The 24,526-nt window shown below is 43.0% G+C and overlaps 1 protein-coding gene across 1 annotated transcript in view; it reads right to left on the bottom strand.

Moving 5' to 3' along the window:
- Window positions 1-2,037: 2,037 nt before the first annotated feature.
- The window catches only part of LOC124722184 (carboxylesterase 1C), a 148,454-nt gene continuing 125,965 nt past the window's right edge, over window positions 2,038-24,526 (bottom strand). Inside the window, exons 4-5 of the mRNA XM_047247383.1 lie at window positions 3,959-4,471; window positions 2,038-2,841 (exon numbers count right to left, since the gene is read on the bottom strand). Of these exons, the coding sequence (XP_047103339.1) occupies window positions 2,038-2,841; window positions 3,959-4,471 (1,317 nt within the window). The remainder of the gene's footprint in view (window positions 2,842-3,958; window positions 4,472-24,526) is intronic.

Genomic DNA, 24,526 nt, shown 5'->3' on the forward strand with positions numbered 1-24,526 from the left:
ACATCACAGGAAAACATGGTGCCGAAGTCATAAACTTGGCCAGTGGAGCAATGAAGAATGTCATTTCGTCAGGTCGGTCATGTTTCACATTGTTTCCACCTTCTGCGCCAAATTTACTTCCCAAGTGTGAAACATGTCTGGAATTTGGTAATGGTTTTTGCAGCCGTAGCGTGGTATTCCATGGGACACGTGGTTACTCTTCAAGTTCTCAGTGCTGCCAAGGATTATGTGACTATTTTGGCTGATCTGGTCCATCTCATGGTACAATGTGTGTTCTCAAATGGTCATTCTGTGTTCTAAGACGACTGCATCCCTTTTTACACACATCCCTTTTGTCGCAGCTGCCGTGGGCCCCACAATCACCAGATCTCAATATTATTGAGCCTCTGTGGGCTGCTTTGGAGAGAAAGGTGCAAGATCGCTACCACCTTCATCGTCGTTCCTGAGATTGCCATTATTTTGCAGGAAGAATGGTGTAAGATCCCCTTGAAAACCGTATAGGACTTACATGCCATACATGCCTAGAGGACTGGAATGAGATTGGAATGCCAACTGGTTTCTTGTATCTTTTAGGCATGGTAATGTGTTATGTTTGCGGTGTTTCCATTTGTCTGTCTACCCCAGTACGTACGGTATGTGTCAGAATATACAGGGTGGCTATAATTTAACCGTCGCTGCTTTAGAGGGCTCCCATAAAAAACTAATGATCGAAGCACCATGAAACTTTGTTGAAACATTTATAAGGACATAGAGATGAGAAATAGCGAATAAACCATTGAAAAAAACATATTTTAATTTCCACATGAGAGGAAAACATTTGTTTCTTGTGCACCGTGTTTAAGTTCAAGGTCACAAACTTTGCTCAGTGTGACGACGATCTGCATCCAGGGTAGCCTAGTGCGCTAGAGATATCATTTGACAACTGTTCGCAGCGCTTTTCGAATGGTGGACCATGGAATGTTCAGCTGTCGCCGTATTCCCTTAATGATTCGATACTCGAGAAAAGGAGCAGTACTATTGCTCTTATCTTGATAAAACGGCTTTACGACTAAAGCCCTGCTCACCCCGTGCAGACCCATGTCGACTGTGACTGTAGCCTAATTCACTTTGATGCTTGTGTTTCAACCCTTCGTCGCCGTACCAGTAATACCGCCTAACGGCAAGTCATGACACTAACACTACTAACAATGCAAATCCTGCAGCGCACAGTCTGAACACCATTCCTATAGACTTGGGTACCCATTCAGTAAATAGTCTTCCGCCTACAGTGGCTAGGTAGTCAAAGTTTAATTATATTCACCATAGTATATCTTCAATGGCCATTCTTTTCAAATATTAATCAAAACTGCGGGTCAGAAAAATTAATTCACATTATGTGCATAGTGCCAGAACAGATTTTCACAGTTAATTTAATTTGTAGTTATACCCTATAGGTGCAGTTTAAAGTAACTTGGGCTCTCTGTTCAACTACATATAAGAATAAACAGGATAGGACAATGCTGGAACGACATAAAGTTTGCTTCTGATTGTAGACATACTGCTGTATATTACGTTAAATTTTATTATTTGTTTGCGACTTTGATACAGCGTAAAGTTATATGTTTTACGTTCAGGTAGGACATTACTGAAGAAGTAAGATGAAATAACACTATTCTTGGTTTGGAATACACCGTGTTTATTGTTTGAAAGTATTTCAGATTGTGTAACTCTGCTACATTGGAACTCAAATTCTGGCACTTGTCAAGGCTAAAGTGAAAGTTTGAGTTACTCTGTGAGGTGCACATGGTTCAGTATAATGGGCACTGCTCAGAAAACTCTGGTGCCCAGAGTGAAGTCTCATTCTAGCACACAGTTTGGTCAGAATGAATAAAAATAATTGAAGTTTATAATTCCAGGGATAGTCGAGCAAAAAATTTCTAGCTAGGGTTAATTGTACAGATAACAATACACTGATTTCTTATTAACACAGTTCTTTCTTTATTTTTGAGAAATTATTCACTTGATACATACATTTTACATTTCATATTTAAGTATGTTTTATCTCATGACTAAATATGATATCCCAACTAGTAGAAGTTTAATTTTATTTGGAATGATATTTTCATGAAACTTAGTTGCAGTGTTGTTGAAGATACAGCACTGTGTAGCAGCCTGCACTACTACAGGATAATAATTATTCCAGAATTCAAAAGCTTTGTAGTCAATGTTCGTTCCATCACTCATGTTAAAGAAACGATCCAGAATCATCACACCAGGTTTTTCTTCAGTAAAAGCTTCCCACTTAATGTTGAGCGTATTTTGTATAGGATTAGAATTCTTTGCAAAATTTGTCCAGAGGTTCATTACTACATCAGATATTTTACGATCACCACCATACCACACTATTGAAGATGCAAGGTTGGGCCAGTATGGCATTCCCCATACAAAAGGAAGATCAAATCTGTGTGGTACCTTAACCCACTCTTTAATTGGCACCAAACTGTGTTTTGGTTTATAATCAAATCTGTAGAAATATGTTGATCCTACTTTGCTGAGTTTTAATGCTTGTAAATATGCACCTGCCCCATAATTTCTTTCAGTCATTAAATCCATGTATCGATCTCTTAGAAGCGTTGTGTCTGAGGTTTGTGGATATGGTCTGTAAAAAAATGAAACAGACTCAATTATGTATTGGTCATTTATTACACAGGTCTCATTGTTGTTACTTTCACTTGATTCCTGCTGAACCATATCTGATAGGAATGAATAAAACCGTTCTTGAGTTAAACCCTTATCCATTTCCTCAATATCTGAATGAAGCAGTGCATCTTCCATGTTGGTGTATCCAGCCATAAAGTCAACCTGAAACGGTTATTATACACTTCAGTAAATCATTTGTGAGTTCATAAGTCATTATTACTAAAGTTTCAACATTTATGATGATGTGAAAAAATAGTATGATTTCTGCAATTTCAGACGTGTGTCGCTTAGTTCATTATAGCAGTACTTCATCTCATAAAGTATAATGAAGTGATTTATATAACAGTGTCTCTAAGGAAATCACTGAGAGTAACATAATGACATTAGCTTCAGAGTACTGTGTGCCATAGTATCATAACACAAGTGAAACCATTATATGACTACCAAAAATTCTCAGTAGTATCGATGTTAGAATGTATCAGACAGAGCTATGTTCTGAGATGCACAACTGGTAGTATTTAAGCCATTGTATAATTGGTTTGAGATTTACATCCATACTATCGGTAGAAGGTACTGATACTAAGTACTGTGGTAGAAGTATGAGGCCCAGTTGAATGGTTTGATCCCAGACCCATAAAAAACATATCTTACTTAAAAGTTTTTCATTTTCATCAGGATCTTGCTAATCTTCAATGCTGTTTAACCAGACTTAATCCTGTGCTTAGAGGGCACACTTGGAGGTCATCAAGATAAAAACATCCTTTTGTAAGACATCCTTTTATAAGAGAGAGAGGAGGGGGGGGGGGGCGAGAAGGACAGGATAACCAGTAATGAGCGTTGTGCTGGCATCACAAGTAAATGATAGCGGTAAACCCGCCTCCTGAAGATTCTGCATTTGTATTTTTCTGATGAAGTCATAATTCACCCTGAAACCCACAATTGCAAAATGAAAATGTTTGAAAGGTCAGTCATAAATTGTATAACTCCCCACGAGAAAGTTCTCACTTTAAAGTGACAGGCTACCAATATTTCTGTGTTATGGAACTAACCTCTCAAATAGTCCTCGTCATGTGACAGTACACGATTTGAATATTACTGGCAATGGATAACACTTGCGAGTGTGTGCGTTGGAGGTCTGACGTTATATTTAACATTTAGTTTTACGATTCATGTGTTTTTTGTTTCAGAATATGGTAAAAGTCTGAAATTATAATCTTTATCACGATATATGGAAATCTTGATTTTAAATTTACAATATTTCGCGGAAATATGTAAATACCTGTTTAAATTGTCCATCTTCAAGAAGTTCCTTTGGTTCCTTTGGCAAGAAGGCTGTACTTGCATTTGCGTCTGCATCGACCACTGGCCCCCACTGAAACAAACTGGCATGTGCAGCAAGTGGTGACGTCGGGGCATTTCTTAAGCACGGCAGCAGGTCTGAATGGGAAGCAGACCGGCAGGCGAATCTCTCTGCCAGAGATTCCAGGACCTCCTGTGTTTTACTTCTCGTTACCGCCGTCGGCACTAAGGCATTTCCACTCATAGCAATTGCACGTGCGAATTTCCCAGAAGACAGTGGAGAGATTGTGTGAAGTCCTACGCTTATTCCTCCAGCACCGTGGCCAAAGATGCACACATCGCTTGCAGATCCACCAAATGCTGATATTTTTCCTTTCACCCAGTCGAGGGCTGCAACTTGATCGTGAAGACCATAATTTCCTGGTGACAGTCCGTTGCCGAGTGCCAAGAAGCCGAAGATGTTCAGACGATACGCTGCAGTTACAATTATCACCTGTCGGAAGAAATTACCTAATTAGACATGGATATAGAGTGTATAAGCAAAAGGTTTCGCTCCAGTATCATCTTAAGTAAGAAACAAGTATTATATAAAACAGGGGAGATGTGGTGGTGAGCTACATTATTTCAAAAATTAAATCAAAGTGTACTTCATACGACGTGAGGCTATTAGCTATCGGTAATATGCAGTTAATTTGTTAATTGGGAAGCGCAAACAATAATAATAAGTATTTCTAAGCAGAATACCCTTAGGTTTATTAAATCTTACACACTGCTACAAAACGTTTTAGAAATAGCATCAAAGGCTGGAACTACTGTATCTTGTGTGTTTATGAACTTCCTTCAGACAGCAAGAACTTTTTTTTTACATGTTCAGTTTCAGTTATATGACAACGGCCTTGCTGCAGTGGATACACCGGTACCCGTGAGAGCACCGAAGTTAAGCGCTGTCGGGCGTGGTCGGCACTTGGATGGGTGACCATCCAGGCCGCCATGCGCTGTTGCCATTTTTCGGGGTGCACTCAGCCTCGTGATGCCAATTGAGAAGAGCGGCTTCGGTCAAGAATACCATCATAACGACCGGGAGAGCGGTGTGCTGACCCCACGCCCCTCCTATCCGCATCCTCCACTGAGGATGACACGGCGGTCGGATGGTCCCGGTAGGCCACTCGTGGCCTAAAGACGGAGTGTTGTTGTTGTTGTAGTTTCAGTTATATGGTTGGTCATAAACTGTTAGTTCTTCTCCTAAAAAATCACTTTCCTGTGACAATACATAATATGCAATGAGATGTCAGTAAGAATTTCAGATTCAGTTTTCAATATTATTGTGACTTAGGAACTAGATATTTGTATCTGCACAATGTACTTGGGAGAAAGGAAGATTAGGGATTAACGTTATGCCGACGACGAGGTCATCAGAGCCGAATAACAACGGGGACTGGGGGAGGATTGGGAATGAAGTAAGTCGTCCCGTTGCAAAGGAATGACACCGACATTTGCCTTAAGCCAGGGTTTTCCAAACTGTGTTCCACAGAACACTGGTGTTCAACGGGAAGTGAATAGGTGCTATCAACAACACGGCAGTTTTTTTGATATTTTGACGATACTAATTATTTTTAAAATTTTATTTCGAGTTCTGTGTTACTACTTACGATTTAAAACTGCAGTAATCACTAAATAAAATAAAATTTTTAGTAACCTTCAAAATAAACAAGGTATCCCGTCAGCGTACCAGGATTCTCAGGGTGTTCCGCCAGAGGAAAAGTTTGGGAGCTCCTGTGTTACGCGATTTGGGTAAATCACGGAAAATGTAAATCTGGATGTTCTCCATAATTAGGGTGTAGTCTCTTACCACTGAACCATCTCGCTCTGTAAGATGTCTGTAAGACTCATAAAACTGCAGTTTCGATTGTTCAGAGGTGACTACATACATATAAAGGTGAGGAGCCTGGAAGGCCTTCAGCAGTAAGAACAATAAAAGTGTCGAACACATTTTGGCTGCTTTCGGTAGCTGACATTGCGTGAATGCTTTGCGGATACGATGCGTCTAGGTCCTATAGAGGACGTGTGGGATGCCAACTAGTAAGATATGTATCCCTCACACTCACCATCAGACAACATCTATGAGTTACATGAAATGTATTCACAGTTGCGAATATGGACAACCATGAGTTGTACAATGGAATGACGACAATGGAACTTCGTGCGGGACGGGGACTCGAAACCGGATTTCCCACTTATAGCGAGCGGTCACCTTACCATTAGGCTACCGAAGGAAGACTCACGCCCATACACAAACTTCCATATGTCGTCGACCATGTGTCTATAACATGTACTCGTACATCCATTATATATATCCCTGTACAGCGGAGTCATTTTATTTGAAAGTCGCTTTCCCAGTGTCGGCGGATAAATACGATGCATGTTCCTTCGGACATGCATGCGTATCATTTCCTGTAACATTTTTTTTATAAAAAATAGATTCATTCTGGCTTGCTTTTTCCATGATTTCCTCTGTTTAATTGATGGCTTTCTTCTAAACTTCAGAGTTGACTTTCATAACAGAAACACTGCTGAGTGCCTCATCTGCAGGCAGCATAATTTTTTTAATGTTTATGACAATGTTGCCATATATTTTGGTGAAGTGGTGGTTACAAGGTCGCCACCCGATGACTATATGCCTAAATCGTTTTGCAAGCTTGTCGATTTCATATATTTGGAACTGTGGTTTTTGGAGAGATGTGAACTCCATAAGGTCAAACTTTTTAAATCTCTCACATACTTTGTCATTTATATGCTGAAGCCAATCATGTCCTCCTTTTGCTTTGCCACAGTAGGCATGTTGTCAACAACAGAATGGTTGGTGTCATCAGTAGTGGGTTGAAGCACTTTGGCCGCACAGACTGGCAGCGCAATTATAGGCGCCATATCACTGATTGTGCGGTCCCTCTCGCTGGAGGTTTGAGTCCTCCCTCGGGCACGGGTGTGTGTGTTGTTCTTAGCATAAGTTAGTTTAAGTAGTGTGTTAGTCTAGGGACCGATGACATCAGCAGTTTGGTCCCATAGGAATTCACGCACATTTGAACATTTGAGGCACTTTGTTTATCCACGTTGCACACCTTGAGTGGCAAAATTAACCTCCTCCCCCAACAATATATTGTTATGCTAATTGATTTTCACACCTTACAGATACCTGTTGTTATGCTAATTGATTACGACGCATGGGGATAATTCATCTTACTGAGAAGCCCCCACTCTACCCCCCCCCCCCTTCTCTTCCCCCTTCTCCACCCTCACTGCTCACGAAAAGAGCATTGCACTGCCCTCCCCTCCACAGTTTAGTTCTGAGCCACCTTTCCCCTCCTGGAAAATCATCCAGCCCTCCCTTCACCTCTCCCATCACCATCCACAACTTCCCAACAACCAGTTCCCTCCCCCGACTTGTGAACTGATGGGAAAAAGATTCAGTCTGCGCTGAGCTGCTGGAGAGGAAGAATCTCACGACATGACATTCAAATTAATAACGATTATGTTGCTGAGAATATACTGTTTATTTACAAACTTCCATTAATATATTCTCTGTTTCATCGATTTGTGGAGGACAGGATGTCTGACCCCGCCCCCTTCATCCATCTGTGAACTGGCAGGAAAAAGGCTGGAGAGGAAGGTGCTGTCTTTATTTTTGGCAGGAAATGTGCTCAATTGACTGGATGTTGTGTTCGACAGATAGGAAAAAATGGCTCTGAGCACTATGGGACTTAACATCTGAGGTCATCAGTCCCCTAGAACTTAGAACTACTTAAACCTAACTAACCTAAGGACATCACACATATCCATGCTCGAGGCAGGATTCGAACCTGCGACCGTAGCGGTCGCGCAGTACCAGACTAAAGCGCCTAGCACCGCTCGGCAACACCGGCCGGCGACAGATAGGAGTTTAACTTGTGTATTACTCGTAAGCATACAGCTGAGGATTGTGTCCATAGCTTCCTACATGAGGAATGGAAGGAGGTGATAATCGACAAGTGCAGGGGCAATACTTTTCAGCAAATAATGGCGATGCAGCAATATGGGTTGACGGTGCATTTCACAACTCATGTGATCTATTGCCTGTGCTGGAGCTGTTTGTGTTTACTGAATTGAGCAGTCAGTACACGAAAAACATCGGCGAAATGGTCACACAACGAAGCAAGATATCGCGAGAAAACCATCAATGAAACTGCCCTAATCACACAGTCCAAACAGTCGGCTGTATCTCGAAAAATGATTTGTAATGTCTTGATCGTAACGGTATATTACGAAAGAAACTACCAACTACACATACAAAAATTTTGAAGAAGGAGGAAGCACTTGTTCTTGGCGGGAAACAGTCCATTTTCTCTACCAAATCAAACTAATTGTCTAACAATTTACAGGAGTCAAATAGATCGCTTTAAACACTCACCACCATTTTATGAGGTTCTTCTTTGTCATCAAGCATATTTTCAACGTCCGAGAACCATATATACATTTTGCAAATCAAATAATTAAATTTCTCCCACAAAGAGAACATAGCACTAAACAAATCCAAGATCGTCTATCTACCGACGTTTCAGAACACAAGAACCCTCCTCCATGTGCTATCCATAGTCCATGAACCACCAAGCATAAGCACTGACTGTCCGCTACTGATGCTGCCGACTGGCATACTGGTCAGTTAAGTATTCAGCCACCTAGAGGGCGCCACAAGTGCCGCCGCTCATCCAGCCAGCTACCGCAGGGCGGCGGCTCCCTTTGATCTCACATTCCAGTGGCCACAGAAACGAGTATTCTTTGATATTCGATATTAGGGAAACCATGTATGCCCTCTCTCAAGTTGTTAATTCCTGTTGTGACACCTGCACCTGAGACCTGTACGCCAAGGCGTTTCCCTCCCCCTCCCCCCTCCAGTTCCCCCCATCACCCTCTTGTCAACTGAAAAGAAAAAGACTCAGTCTGTTCTAACCTACTGCAGAGAAAGGATGCACGGTATTTATTTAAATTATTTTTTTTTCAGGGTGTTATTTTGCTGGATTATCCTACAGTGCACCCACAGTAGACTACCCTCCCTCCCTCTCCCAATTTCAGCCGCCCCTGTCATCCCATTTGTGAGGGTATATGTTCACCTTGCTGTGTGCCCTAGTCCACAATACCATTCGAAATTGGAGGGAAAGTGTTACACAGCCGCTCCTAGGCCTACAGCTGTGGAGGTTCTCGGTCGTGTATGTGCTTGCACGGCAAAGACTCACAATGTGCCGAGTTATTACTGACGTAATGATCTCTGGAAGCCTTACACAACACATGACGGTCCTTCCACTGTTTGCTCCAGGGGGCTCACCTTGATGTATGGGGTTCAACTGAGCTAGCCCACACAGGGCGTTCGAAACTGGTGGGCATGCAGCATTGTGCCTTCATCAACAGGTACCGGTTTGTGGGTAGATGAAGTGGTGACTTTATTTATTTTAGAGGGTGTTATCCTACAGCGCCTGCCTCCATCGTCGGACACACATTTACGCAGCAGGTCTCTCTTCAACACACTATGGCGAAAAACTATAAGGTGATAAAATAAGAACCTCATACACCACAGAAAACATCGATTCTTTGTGAGACATGCGAAAAGTGGTGTTGCTGTATACCCTACACCACACAACCACTCATCAAATACACTGCTTTCGAGGGTGTATCCTAAAGCTGTCTCCACATACCAGCGGATCCAACCGCCCCCGCCCCACCTCCGTCATACGTGTATTAACCCAACATACATCTTGTACATATCTGCCATGTGTAAGATCGATAACACATCAAAAACTTCCACTATTTTGTCGTGAATGTTACAGAAAGTACTTGCTATTTAGGAACATCAATCTGAGGAAAAATAATAGCTCTTTTGGGTCAAACACTACGCTCCAATAGGTCTAATTTATAAGCTATTGTGTGATGGAAACTTTCAGTCGAACAGTCGCATCTTAAGTCAAGCTAACGCTTCTAAGTTACCAGCTATAAAAAAGCACAATCACTATGATAATAAAGCACGAGAACAAATACACCCGATTTCTCTCAGTTTAACGGACAAATTGATATAGTTTGAGAGCGATCCTCATCTTCAGAATTAGTATCTGTGGAAGTATTGTAAAAAACTTGTCATGCAAGTGGGTGTTTCATGCATTTCAGATACACTATTGGCCATTAAAATTGTTACACCACGAAGATGACGTGCTACAGACGAGAAATTTAACCGACAGGAAGAAGATGCTGTGATATGCAAATGATTAGCTTTTCAGAGCATTCACACAAGGTTGGCGCCGGTGGCAACACCTACACCTGCTGACATGAGGAAAGTTTCCAACCGATTTCTCATACACAAACAGCAGTTGACCGGCGTTGCCTGGTGAAACGTTGTTATGATGCATCGTGTAAGGAGGAGAATGCGTAGCATCACGTTTCCGACTTTGATAAAGGTCGGATTCTAGCCTATCGCGATTGCGGTTTATTGTATCGCGACATTGCTACTCGCGTTGGTCGAGATCCAATGACTGTTAGCAGAATATGGAATCGGTGTGTTCAGGAGAGTAATACGGAACGCCGTGCTGGATCCCAACGGCCTCGTATCACTAGCAGTCGAGATGACACGCATCTCATCCGCATTGCTGTTACGGATCGTGCAGCCACGTCTCGAATCCTGAGTTAACAGATGGGGACATTTGCAAGACAACAACCATCTGCACGAACAGTTCGACGACGTTTGCAGCAGCATGGACTATAGGCTCGGAGACCATGGCTGCGGTTACCATTGACGCTGCATCACAGACAGGAGCGCCTGGGATGGTGTACTCAACGACGAACCTGGGTGCACGAATGGCAAAACGTCATTTTGTCGTATGAATCCAGGTTCTGTTTACAGCATCATGATGGTCGCATCCGTGTTTGGCGACATCGCGGTGGACGCACATTGGAAGCGTGTATTCGTCATCGCCATACTGGCGTATCACCCGGCGTGATGGTATGGGGTGCCATTGGTTACACGTCTCGGTCACCTCTTGTTCACATTGACGGCACTTTGAACAGTGGACGTTACATTTCAGATGTGTTACGACCCGTGGCTCTACCCTTCATTCGATCCCTGCGAAACCCTACATTTCAGCAGGATAATACACGACCGCATGTTGCAGGTCCTGTACGGGCCTTTCTGGACACAGAAAATGTCCGACTGCTGCCCTGGCCAACACGTTCTCCAGATCTCTCACCAACTGAAAACGTCTGGTCAATGGTGGTCGATCAACTGCTGTACCTGTACACGCCATCCAAGCTCTGTTTGACTCAATGCCGATGCGTATCAAGGCCGTTATTACGGCCAGAGGTGGTTACTCTGGGTACTGATTTCTCAGTATCTATGCACCCAAATTGCGTGAAAATATAATCACATGTCAGTTCTAGTATAATATATTTGTGCAATGAATACCCGTTTATCACCTGTATTTCTTCCTGGTGTAGCAATTTTAATGGCCAGTAGTGTACATGAAATGTGAACACAGAACAGTGTCTTTTATGCTTATCAGGAAAAAACAGTCATTTTTACGTTCGACAGCGAGCTACAATGTGCATCTAGCTCTCTCTTTATTATTTTGTAACCTCCAACGAAGTAAAAATTCGAAATGTATTAACTGGACTCTGTCCTCTATTTCGAAGCGCATTCGTTAAACCTATACGCTGAAGATCCTGAGGAAAACACTTGACGGTCTCTCTCTGTACGCATCGTGTAACAGACCCTCAGTGTTTGGCCAGCCCTCCTACCAATATTATCTCCGAATTAATTTGGAACTGACCAGAAGGAGGAGGGCCCTACATCCGCTACATGCGACACCTCGTGATGGAACAGAGCGAGCTGAGTTCCGCAAAGTCAATACATTCCGATGTTTTGATTTCAGAAAGAGCATAACACATGTTCTAAACTTGCAAACCGACCAACGCTAGTGATATAGACTAGTATTCTCATTCCAATATTATGACTGCCATTCTGTGAAGACTGTCCTGTACCAATCCTATGCATGGCACCCATCTATGTATACTTTATCTCTCTATGTGAGTGCATGCTGAAGAGGTAAGCACTCCTTTTTGCTGTATACCAGTTTGCTGAAACATTTGAGGGTGTTATGGTGATATAAGAGATGGTTAAGAAGAAGAAGAAATAGTTTCAGCATGATGTAGCTCCAGACGGTAGGAATTTCAAATATTTTACGTTCATCACTTCCGCTATCTATTTTGGAGTATTGTTCTAGTGTTTGGAGTTTATACCAAGAGTGTTTTGGAATGAGAGAAATGTTTGTAGTACGTAAACACAGAGTCCTAAGGCTACACAGTTTTGCACTAAACACACTATAGTGTTAATGCCGAGTGGTTTTCCGACATATTAGTCGTGTGGAATGCAACGCTCTAAATATTCCAATGCAGCCAATGCAGGAAACATATTTCCGACACCTGATGTGTATTCACCCTACAAGTTCTGTGTCCCACTAACTATGGTGAGATACTTTAAGATGATAAAACTACTATCTTTTACACCAAAAACATAGATTCTTTGTGATACGTGCACTATATACCTTTCCAGAGATCTATAGCGCCCGTTGTTCATGTCCGATTGCAAGCATCAATCCTGTGAAATGATCGTCAGCAATGGAAAACACATTAAATAACGACATCTTATGAGGAAACAACAGCAGTGTTTGATATGCGAAATTACACACCATGCTGCACTAACGCCATGAGCAGACACAGTCTCTTCCACACACACAACTGTCAAGAAAATGTGTACACAGAGTTTGCAGTACCTCATAGACCCCGTCACTGACTTAGAATCACTTGAGTTATGACACTGAAGACTCGATTTATGGACAGAACACTTTCTAAATCGATCTATTCTGTAGTTGTCATTGTTGAACGTAGGACACCGCAAAGATCGTGGAAACACTTTTTTAGGTCAAAAGCACTGTAGAAGGCCCACCGACCGGTTTCAGGAGCCTCAGCTGCGGCTTGCGGCGTAATCCACAAATGTCCATTCATTCCGCTCGCGCTCAAGACCACCGGCTGCAATACGCAACGCCATGCCGCAAGCAAAGCCGAGGAGTCTGTCAGTTTACATCGCTGTGTCGACTCTTCTTTCTCTCTATCATCATACTTAATGCAAGTATTGATAACCATCCATCGGACGTCAGACTTTAAAGAACTTTTCAGACCTCCTATATTCATTACGATTCCAAATTCGCATATGATGTTTGATGCTATCAATACGTCTCATGATCGCAGTGGCCGATTCTAGCCTCGAGTCCAAACAAAACCTGATGAACAGTATTACATTTCTTATTGGCCAACCAGCTGTGAGACGTACCCATTCTCTTAATACTTATGCCCCCATTAAAACTACACAGAAAACCTATGGAATTAATAGTCATCTAATCGTACACAAGGTGTAGTGGCATTATTCACAAAGACCTGTCTCGGTCTAACCACATTGGCTTACGTGTGGTTCCATTACATTTCGGAGCGATATCCAGATTCTAGGAGGCAGTAAAAATAAGTATCAATACGATCCATATAACGCTAGTTGAAACCACTCCATTACTGCTCTGTTACAAGCCACAGGAGCCCTCAAGTCCGTAATACTAAAATACTCAGAAAATGTCACTGAACAGCATCCGAAATTTTGTCGCTGGAGCTCTGGTTCACCATGTATACATCAAGGTTTACCGAACAAACCGCGTTTCAGCAATGAGATGGAAACGGCGCAGAACCAGATTATGCAGTCTAGTGAGAATAAGTAGCAGCAGCACCCAGGAGTGGCGGATATTAGCTTAATACTGCAATATTCCTTCGTCTGAGCACTTTATAAATTCGGTGAGATATGTATCCAATCCATCACATCTCCCATATTTTACCAAGACAAAGAATAACTCAAGTTATCCAGAATCACTCTCTCGGTCTTGCTACTGACTTTCAGTCAGAATGATGATCAACTTATTCAGTCTTAAACTCCGCAGTGGGCTGTTCTGTTGCTAACTGCACAACATATAATCCATCACATTTAGGTAAATATTGTCCTTCTTTTTTTAAGCAGTCCCAGGTGGAGCTTTATGAACAGACATTTCATGTGTATTATAATGTAGCAAACATACTCGAATCTGTCATTTATGGTAAGTACTCCAACGTATAACAACCTACAAGTGCTATTAACAGGTATCTTGTATCCTCTAGCTCCATCTAGGCTTCTCCATACACGATGTTTTAAAGCAATATGTGAGCTTTGCCTGTACATCTGCAATACCTTCTTCTTTTTCCAATTGCCGATTTATATTCATCTTTTGTGGCAGTTTTTTCACTAGATACCCATGTTTTTGTTTCTCGATTTTGACCTTATCCATTTGTTGTTTTCTTTTGCGTGAACGTAAGGGGAGGACAATTTGTTTAGTGGGAAATGGTTTAAGTCTGCTCGACAGAATGGTTCTTTTTCTTAAGACGGCAGTATAACATTGTTTGTGGGTACCAGTCCTAATTTGGCGATATCTATATTAGATGGCATCGTGGAGAAAAATGTCCTAAAATGACAAAATATGTTTCTCCTGCTTTAATGCAACATTTACATCGTCTTTGTTGGAGCCACTGTTAAGAATTTCTACGTACTTTACAGGTAAAGTGTTAAAATTGCATGCATACAGAACAAAGTTAATAAGCTCTTATGACTCAGGTGATGATTTGACTGCTTGCACAGATAGCATTCCTTGTAACCACCACATCTAGAAGTGATAGTTGCTGGTCTTTTACTACTTCCATAGCACATTTTTATGCAGGTATCGTAGAAGGTGACCGAGCTGTTGCACACTAAGAAAGTATTACTTACAAAACAACTAGAACGAAGTCAATTTCTAAGTAGGAAAACTGATGTTCTATCTATTAGGAAACTTGTGGATTTTATACGTCTTTTAAGTCGGAAATATACACATCATCAACTACATTTTCCGTGTCGTTTATGCTTAGTATTGCTAGTGCTGGTATTGACGAATCCTGCCTTGGTCCACTACTAAACATAACGGTGGAAAACGTGTATTTTCGATTGAGAGATCGGCTGGGGAGATATCAAAGCAATTTGGCTGCATTTATAGATCAGAGGTGGGTAGATGCAAGACCAGAACACAAGTGTCCATCAGCTCTGTTTTTTCCTGTATACGGCATAGGATCTGACAGGGAGGGGGACTATGTCTACTGGCTTCGGTCTCGGGTTTTTCGCTGACAAGGCGATAAAATAGTGGAAGTTTTTGATGTGTTATCGATCTTACACATGGTAGACATGTGCAAGAGATGTGCGCTGGGTTAATACGTGTATGATGGAGGTGGGGCGGGGACGGTTTGAGGCGCTAGTTTGTGGAGACAGCTTTAGGATACACCCTCGAAAGCAGCGTGTTTGACGAGTGGTAGTGTGGTGAGGGGCATACAGCAACACCACGTTTTGCATGTCTTACAAAGGATCGATGTTTCCTATGGTGTATGAGGTTCTTATTTGATCACCGAGCGAGGTGGCGCAGTGGTTAGCACACTGGACTCGCATTCGTGAGGACGACGGTTCAATCCTGCGTCCGGACATCGTGATTTAGGTTTTCCGTGATTTCCCTAAATCACTCCAGGTAAATGCCAGGATGGTTCATTTGGAAGGGCACAGCCGACTTCCTTCCCTAATCCGAAGAGACCGATGAACTCGCTGTTTGGACTCTTCCCCCAAACAACCCAACCCTCTTATTTTATCACCTTATAGTTTTTCGCTATAGTGTGTTGGAGAGAGACCTGCTAGGTAAATGTATGTCCGATGCTGGAGGCAGGCGCTGTAGGATAATACCCTCTAAAATAAATAAAGTCACCACTTCACCTACCCACAGACCGGTACTAGTTGATGAAGGCACAATGCTGCATTCCAACCAATTTAGAACGCCTTCTGTGAACTAGCTCAGTTGAACCCTATACACCAAGGTGAGCCCCCTGGGGTGAACAGTGGAAGGACCGCCATGTGTTGTGTAAGGCTTCCAGAGATCATTACGTCAATAATAACTCGGCACATTGTGAGTCTTTGTCGTGCAAGCACATACCTGTCCGAGAACCGCCACAGCTGTAGGCTTGGGACCGGCCGTAGAACACTTTTCCTCCAATTTTGAATGATATAGTGGACTAGGGCACACATTGAGGTGGACATATACTCTCACACGTGGGATTGGAAAAAGTGGGAGGACAGGGGCGGCAGAAAGTGGGAGTGGGAGGGAGGATGGTGGACTGTGGGTGCACTGTAGGATAATGCAGCACAAAACACCCTGAAAAATAAATAATTTAAATAAATACCGTATATCCTTTCTCTGTAGCAGGTTAGAACAGACTGAGCCTTTCTCCTGTCAGTTGAGAAATGGTGCACTGGGCGAACTGTGGTAGGGGAGGGGAGGGGGAAACACCTTGGCTTACAGGTCTCAGGCGCAGGTGTTAGAACAAGAAGTAGCACCTTGAGAGAAAGCAGATGTGGTTTCCCGAGTATCGAATCAAAGGACACTGATTTCCAGTCTGTAGTCGCTGGAATGTGAGATCAAAGGTAGCCACCACCCTGCAGCTGCTGACCGACTGGGCGGCGGCGCTTGCGGCGCCCTCTGGGCGGCTGAATGGTGAACTAAGCAGTATGCCAGTTGAATGGCACCAGAAGCGGCGAGTCAGCGCTTTTGCTCGGCGGTGCATGGGTTATGGCCACCACGTTCAGGAGTGTTCTTGTGTTCTCAAACGTCGGTATGTGGAAGATCTTGGATGTATTTAGCGCTATGATCTCTTTGTGGCAGAAATTTGATTACTTGATTTGCAAAACGTATATGTGATTCTCAAAGGTTGAAAATATGCTTTATTACAAAGAAGAATCATCGTAAGATGGTGGTGAGTGTTTTAAGCGATCTATTTGACTCCTGTAAATTGTTAAATAATTAATTTGATTGGGTAGTGAAAATGGATTATTTAATGCCAAGAACATGCTCTTTCTTCTTCTTCAGAATTTTAGTACGTGTAGTTCGAAGTTTTTGTCGTAATATTTCATTATGATCAAGCCATTTACAAAGCGTTTTTCGAAGTATAGGCGACATTCTAGACTGTGTGATTAGGGCAGTTTCATTGATGGTTTTCTCGCGATATCTTATTTTGTTGTGTGGCCATTTCACCGATGTTTTCCGTGGACCGACTGGCCATTTCAATAAACACAAACAATTCCAGCACAGGCAATATACCCTATGAGTTGCAGAATGCATCGTCAACCCATATTGCTGCATCACCACTATTTGCTGAAAAGTATTGCCCCTGCATTTTTGGATTATCACCTCCTTCCATTCCTCATGTAGGAAGCTATGGACACAATCCTCAGCTGTATGCTTACAAGTAATACACATATTAAACTCCTATCTGTCCTACACAACATCCAGTCAATTGAGCACATTTACTGCCAAAAATAAAGACAGCACCTTCCACTACAGCCTTTTTCCTACCAATTCACAGATGGGGGAAGGGAGTGGGGGCAGACAACCTGTCCTCCAGAAACCGATGAAACAGAGCATGCATTAATGGAAGTTTATAAATAAACAGTATATTCTCAGCAACGTAATTGTTATTGATTTGAATGTCATGTCGTGAGATTCTTTCTCTCCAGCAGGTCAGCACAGATTGAGTCTTTTCCCCACCAATTCAGAAGTGGTGGGAAGGGGAGGGAAGTGGGGGAGAGGAGGCTGGTGGTGGGAGAGGTGGGGAATTTTCCAGGAGGGGGAAAGGTAGCTCAGAACCAAACTGTGGAGGGGATGAGGTGTCAATCCCTTTTCCCACGTGAGTGGGGGAGGATGAGGATGAGGAGGTGGAGGAGGAGGAGGAGGAGGGGGAGGAGGAGGGGGAGGAGGAGGGGGAGGAGGAGGGGGAGGGGGAGAGGGAGGGGGAGCACTGGGGGGTTTCTCAGAAGGATGGATTATCCTCAGGGGTAATAAATCAAGTAGCATAACAACAGGTATTCCCAAGGGGTCATAAATCAATTAGCATAACGATAGGTTGAGGGGGGGAGGGGGATAATTTTTCCCTGAAAGTATGTTTGCCCACACAAACAAAATGCAATAGTACTCCCTTATTCCGCTTCTACCATTATGAGGGATAATTATTTGTGGCAGTGTGGCAACATAGCATGGAAACCATTTCTCTTACGTGACTTCATACAGCAATCCCCCTGCCAAGACAGCAATGTTGAACATTTCTAATCAATAACATTTGATGAACTGGCTGCTGACAGTGTTCAGCACCACACAACAATGACTAGCAATAACATAATATTAACCCCAGAACTATAAGGAATGAAAAGAAGCAAATTCTCAGTGTGCAAAGAAATGCTTGGGACAGCAAGCTGCCTGAAATTGCAGCATACCATCAGCTGGGAATGTTGTAGTGGTGTAAGCGAAGGCCTGTCACCTGCGGCTGTAGCTCTTGTGGGATTTGAGTGAATGTGTGCCATGGCTCTCTCACTACTTCCATCATAGCTGTCAATTCTAAAGTAATTTTGAACAGACTATGGGTAGTCATTTGTAATTGAATCGCTTGCAGGTGCACTTACCGGCAACGCAGGATGAGTTTAGACAGCGCAGTACTTCTTCTCCTTAATTCTTGTTCTAATAATTTAGTATCAGAATTTGATAAAACTGATCATACCAAAGACATTAGTAAATGATGTCGTCGTAACATCTGCCAACTGGTATTCTCTATTAATTTTTCTGGGTGCAGTACATACGGCAGAGTAGTACTCAGCGAAACATGGCATACAGGGAAAAATTCCATTTCAGCCGTTTCTAGTAATTTTTCTTCATGTTGATGTCCATATATCTTGACCTTGGGCAGAGACATCTTTGTCTGTAATGGTGGACAGTTTGGTGAACTGTATTATTCTTAATGCGTTATTCTATTTTTTTTGACGGTCAGAAATCATGATTAAAGAAAATATTCTCTTTTTACACACACTGTTTCCTGTATGTAGACTGAATGACCACGCAAGCCGCTCACTTACTGCTCAACTAAAACATCCAAGAACGCTAGATGACCATACCTCTCCAACTAAATAGTAAATTTAACGTTTGGTTGGACACCACTCATGTGGTCGATTGAATTGATGAAGTGCACTTTCGCTGTGAGGCCATATCAGGAATATGTCATCAATGTACTGCAGGAATCAAGACGGGTACAACGTCACAGAAATCAATGCTTGCTTCTCAGGTGCTCCGTGTATAAATCTGAATAAACTACTCGAGCTTTTGATGGCTGTCAGCACCACCATTATTGGGAGTAAGAACCGTCGATTGCTTGGGCTGGCACAGTGTTCCACTTATATAAGCGAGATTGTAGAGCCTGGAACCCTCCGGCGAGGGATGAAGTGATGCATGCAGTGAAGGCGAGTTGAGCAGCTCACAGCAACTCTGATTTGTTGCATGAGCGATGACATCAGGTGGGGCGAGGGGCGAGTGCTGCCACCCTACGAGCGTCACGCACCTGTCTTTGCTTTTGTTCGATATCCAAAGCTCCCCCCAACATGCCTTGCTAAATGTGTACCCCTGTTCGCTGCTAAAACTGTTACTATTTATTCTATATTCGGCCACAACCTTTAATCCCAATGTGAGGATGCACGAGCACAGCCCTCAACTTTTCAAATTGTATTTTATGTCCGATTTCCAGGCAGTGTTCAGCTACAGTCGACTTCTCAAGCTCCCATTGTATAACTTTTTCGCAGCACAATTCTCAGTAACAATGTTAACAGTTTGACCTATATAGATGCTGCCGCATTTGCAGAAGATGCTGCTGTGCACACCAGGTACTCAAAGAACTACGTCATCCTTAACTGGGCATAATATATCTCACGTCTTGGAGAGGGGAGCTGGAACACTGGCCTCAGTCCACGACTCAGCAGCACTCTGCTGTTCGCTGCTCCACAGAAACTCAGAAATGCAGCCAGCTTGGCCTCTTATGACGATTCACAAGGCGTTCTTCATTGATGGCACTTTCAGCGTTTGCAGTGTCTCCCTTGATCTAATCCTTCTCTCTGAACATGTGTCTCAAATGCTGCAATTCAGACTGTAGGTGATTGTCTTCAGAAATAATCTATGCCCTGTGAACTTAGGTGTTCAGGACCGCTTTCCTGTGTATGGGGTGGCTGAAACTATTGACGTTCAAGTGCTGGTCAGCGCGCATTGGTTTCCTGTACAGTGAATGAACATACCGGCCGCCTGCCTACTGCTCAATTAAAACACCCAAGAACGTTATAGGGCTCAAATGGTTCAAATGGCTCTGAGCACTATGGGACTTAACATCGGAGGTCATCAGTCCCCTAGAAATTAGAACTACTTAAACCTAAGGACATCACACGCATCCATGCCCGAGGCAGGATTCGAACCTGCGACCGTAGCGGTCGCGCGGTTCCGGACTGAAGCGCCTAGAACCGCTAGACCACCGCGAACGGCTCAAATCTAACGTTATATGACCATCCCTCTCCAACTCAATACTAAAATTTAATGTTCGATTGGACAGTACTCACGTAATCGATGAACTGCTGCAGTGCACTTCCGTTGTGAGGTCATATCAGGAAGGTGTCATCAATGTACTGTAGAACGCAAGATGGATACAACCTCACAGAATTCAAAGCCTGCTCCTCAAGTGCTCCATGTGGTGTTCATGGTGTCCTAGTTTGAGTGCTAATAGCCTTGATAGCTGTATGCCATTCTGTAAGTGGGCGAACTGATTGGATTAACAGTGGTCTAAGAGGGATGTTTCGTTGTGTCTTTTCGGCAATCCATTAAAGCCCGGGAAGTCTGAAGGCGCTCGGCGTAAATATTTTTTCACCATTTCGTCTGGCATTCCAGTCTTTCAGAAACTTCTCTCTCTTTCTGACGATGGCCTGAGTTGGACAGTGACGAAGCTAGGTGCTGCATTTATCAGACAGAGTGTGATACATACTGGAAGCTTAGTCATGGTCCAAGACAGGTGAGCCTCAGGAAGACAGGTAAGATATTCCAATAGCCTTGTATGAAAGATGACGTTGTGAAGAAGTTAATGCCATGTGCTGCCACACCTCCCAGGCTTTATGGATTACTTGCTTGATAATTGTTGGCAGGAACAGGAGTTTCAAATGCGGTGCCAGCACCTCACACAACCAGACATCATCAGTCCTGTGGTGGACCAGAACTGCTGAGAACAACCCAACTTGCCTTCCACATGTGCATGACTTTGTCGCAGTCTGGAAGTCTCCAGATGCTACAGGCACACTTATATAAATGAATCACTGTGCCACTCCCAGCAGTATGTACCTTTTACACTCATGATAGTGGCACAGACAGCTGTAGAAAGTTCGAGTGTTTTATTCAAAGTGATGTGGCTTGTGAAGTGAGAATATTTTATTCAGGTATGCCACTGCAAAATAAATTAAAATTAATATCTATTTGTAAGAATAATATTTTCCATAAAATACACCTATGAAACTCTTGTATGCAGTACATCGCAGTGGCGGAGTAGTTCCAGTTCTACCTCAAAGAGTGCCTTGTTCTCAAAAAAAGAAAAAAAACTGGCCACTTAGCCTAGCCTCCTTATGTAAACAAGCAACAGTCCAGTAAGCCTGTACAGTATTTATTTAAGCTAATTTATGACTCTAAAGTAAACAATCTGCACACTTGTTTATGCAATTCTAATTTATGACAAGGTACTTTGGCCTTATCTTAATTACCATAATTTATGACCCACCTTCAAGATCCTCCACTTCTCCAGATGAACTGGAAGACGTATAAATGGCAGGAAGCTACAATATTGGCAGGATTTGATCCCACCACTAGTCCAAGCTGTGGCTTACCCCCATAACTCACCTGGGTATGGTATCCATCATCACGAAATGGAATTGTCATTTGTGCTCTGTATATTGACCAATCACCACGAAGTGTCAGCAGCAGCAATAGAGGTCGGTAGAAGAAGACCCTCACATTTGAATGTAAATATTATTAATACATCCATCTCTCACATTTCTCTTTATTATTAATTATATGTGTTTTCATTCATTATTTATTCCGCAGCACAAGGAGCTCCCGATGATGCAGTGAAGCAACAACTGTCTGCACCATCACAGCAGCAGCACACAATTGGTCTACCTGATTTGTTGGCTCAGAAAACACAGCTACTGTTTCCGGATGTGGGATTTCCATTGTCTACCTCACTACAGTGTTGAACTGATGGATTACCTGACGTTGAATTTCTACCATCTGTACCACAGTAGCAGCAGTGGCACACAGACAATATATAGGAGCAACAGGACAGACAAGAACTCTTCTTCCCACACTCTGAGTTCCCACTATTACGATCGTCACCACCACTCACTGGGCTGTTACTGTAGCATAACTTGCCTATTAAAGTGAAGTCTGTAATATGCAATCTAAATGTGGGTGCGAGTAAACATGTGGTTGTGGGTACGTACTCTAATAATGAGTTCAGTGTAGAGGTAACCAAATGAAGTGACACTTAGTTATTGAAAGATACGACCACTCCTTGACAGACTAAGAAATGCATTTCGAAATCATCCCTGACCAACTCATGCCTGTATACAGGGTGTTACAAAAAGGTACGGCCAAACTTTCAGGAAACATTCCTCACACACAAAGAAAGAAAATATGTTATGTGGACATGTGTACGGAAACGCTTACTTTCCATGTTAGAGCTCATTTTATTACTTCTCTTCAAATCACATTAATCACACAGCAACAGAACGTACCAGTGTGACTTCAAGCACTTTACTACAGGATATGTTCAAAATGTCCTCCGTTAGCGAGGATACATGCATCCACCCTCCGTCGCATGGAATCCCTGATGCGCTGATGCAGCCCTGGAGAATGGCGTATTGTATCACAGCCGTCCACAATACGAGCACGAAGAGTCTCTACATTTGGTACCGGGGTTGCGTAGACAAGAGCTTTCAAATGCCCCCCATAAATGAAAGTCAAGAGAGTTGAGGTCAGGAGAGCGTGGAGGCAATGGAATTGGTCCGCCTCTACCAATCCATCGGTCACCGAATCTGTTGTTGAGAAGCGTACGAACACTTCGACTGAAATGTGTAGGAGCTCCATCGTGCATGAACTACATGTTGTGTCGTACTTGTAAAGGCACATATTCTAGCAGCACAGGTAGAGTATCCCGTATGAAATCATGATAACGTGCTCCATTGAGCGTAGGTGGAAGAACATGGGGCCCAATCAAGACATCACCAACAATGCCTGCCCAAACGTTCACAGAAAATCTGTGATTGTACAATTGCGTGCGGATTCTCGTCAGCCCACAAATGTTGATTGTGAAAATTTACAATTTGATCACGTTGGAATGAAACCTCATCCGTAAAGAGAACATTTGCACTGAAATGAGGATTGACACATAGTTGGATGAACCATTCGCAGAAGTGTATCCGTGGAGGCCAATCAACTGCTGATAGTGCCTGCACACGCTGTACATGGTGCGGAAACAACTGGTTCTCCCGTAGCACTCTCCATACAGTGACGTGGTCAACGTTACCTTGTACAGCAGCAACTTCTCTGATGCTGACATTAGGGTTATCGTCAACTGCACGAAGAATAGCCTCGTCCATTGCAGGTGTCCTCGTCGTTCTAGGTCTTCCCCAGTCGCGAGTCATAGGCTGGAATGTTCCGTGCTCCCTAAGACGCCGATCAATTGCTTCGAACGTCTTCTTGTCGGGACACCTTCGTTCTGGAAGTCTGTCTCGATACAAACGTACCGCGCCACGGCTATTCCCCGTGCTAATCCATACATCAAATGGGCATCTGCCAACTCCGCATTTGTAAACATTGCACTGACTGCAAAACCACGTTCGTGATGAACACTAACCTGTTGATGCTACGTACTGATGTGCTTGATGCTAGTACTGTAGAGCAATGAGTCGCATGTCAACAGAAGCACCGAAGTCAACATTACCTTCCTTCAATTGGGCCAACTGGCGGTGAATCGAGGAAGTACAGTACATACTGACGAAACGAAAATGAGCTCTAACATGGAAATTAAGCGTTTCCGGACACATGTCCACATAACATCTTTTCTTTATTTGTGTGTGAGGAAAGTTTCCTGAAAGTTTGGCCGTACCTTTTTGTAACACCCTGTAGATGAGCAGATGATACCGTTTAGAGGTCAAGTAAGAATAATACAGTATGTTAGCGGTAAACCTCTCCCAGTTGGCTGAAGAACTTTGTGCTAGCTACATCCACCGGTATACCACATGACGTTTTGCTATACCAAGGAAAGGGTAAAGATATCACGTCTGAAAAAATTCCAGTACCTGACAACCTTGATATTGGAGGGCGTGTTTTTCTAAAGCTTTCATATTCCTTGTCACCTGGGTCACTAATCTACACTGATAGATACTTTACATCTGTCCCCTTACTAGACAGTCTCCTAATTCATGGGCCAATCTCAGCAACTGGGA

The sequence above is a fragment of the Schistocerca piceifrons genome, chromosome X, assembly GCF_021461385.2.
Source record: "Schistocerca piceifrons isolate TAMUIC-IGC-003096 chromosome X, iqSchPice1.1, whole genome shotgun sequence".
NCBI classification, from domain to species: domain Eukaryota; kingdom Metazoa; phylum Arthropoda; class Insecta; order Orthoptera; family Acrididae; genus Schistocerca; species Schistocerca piceifrons.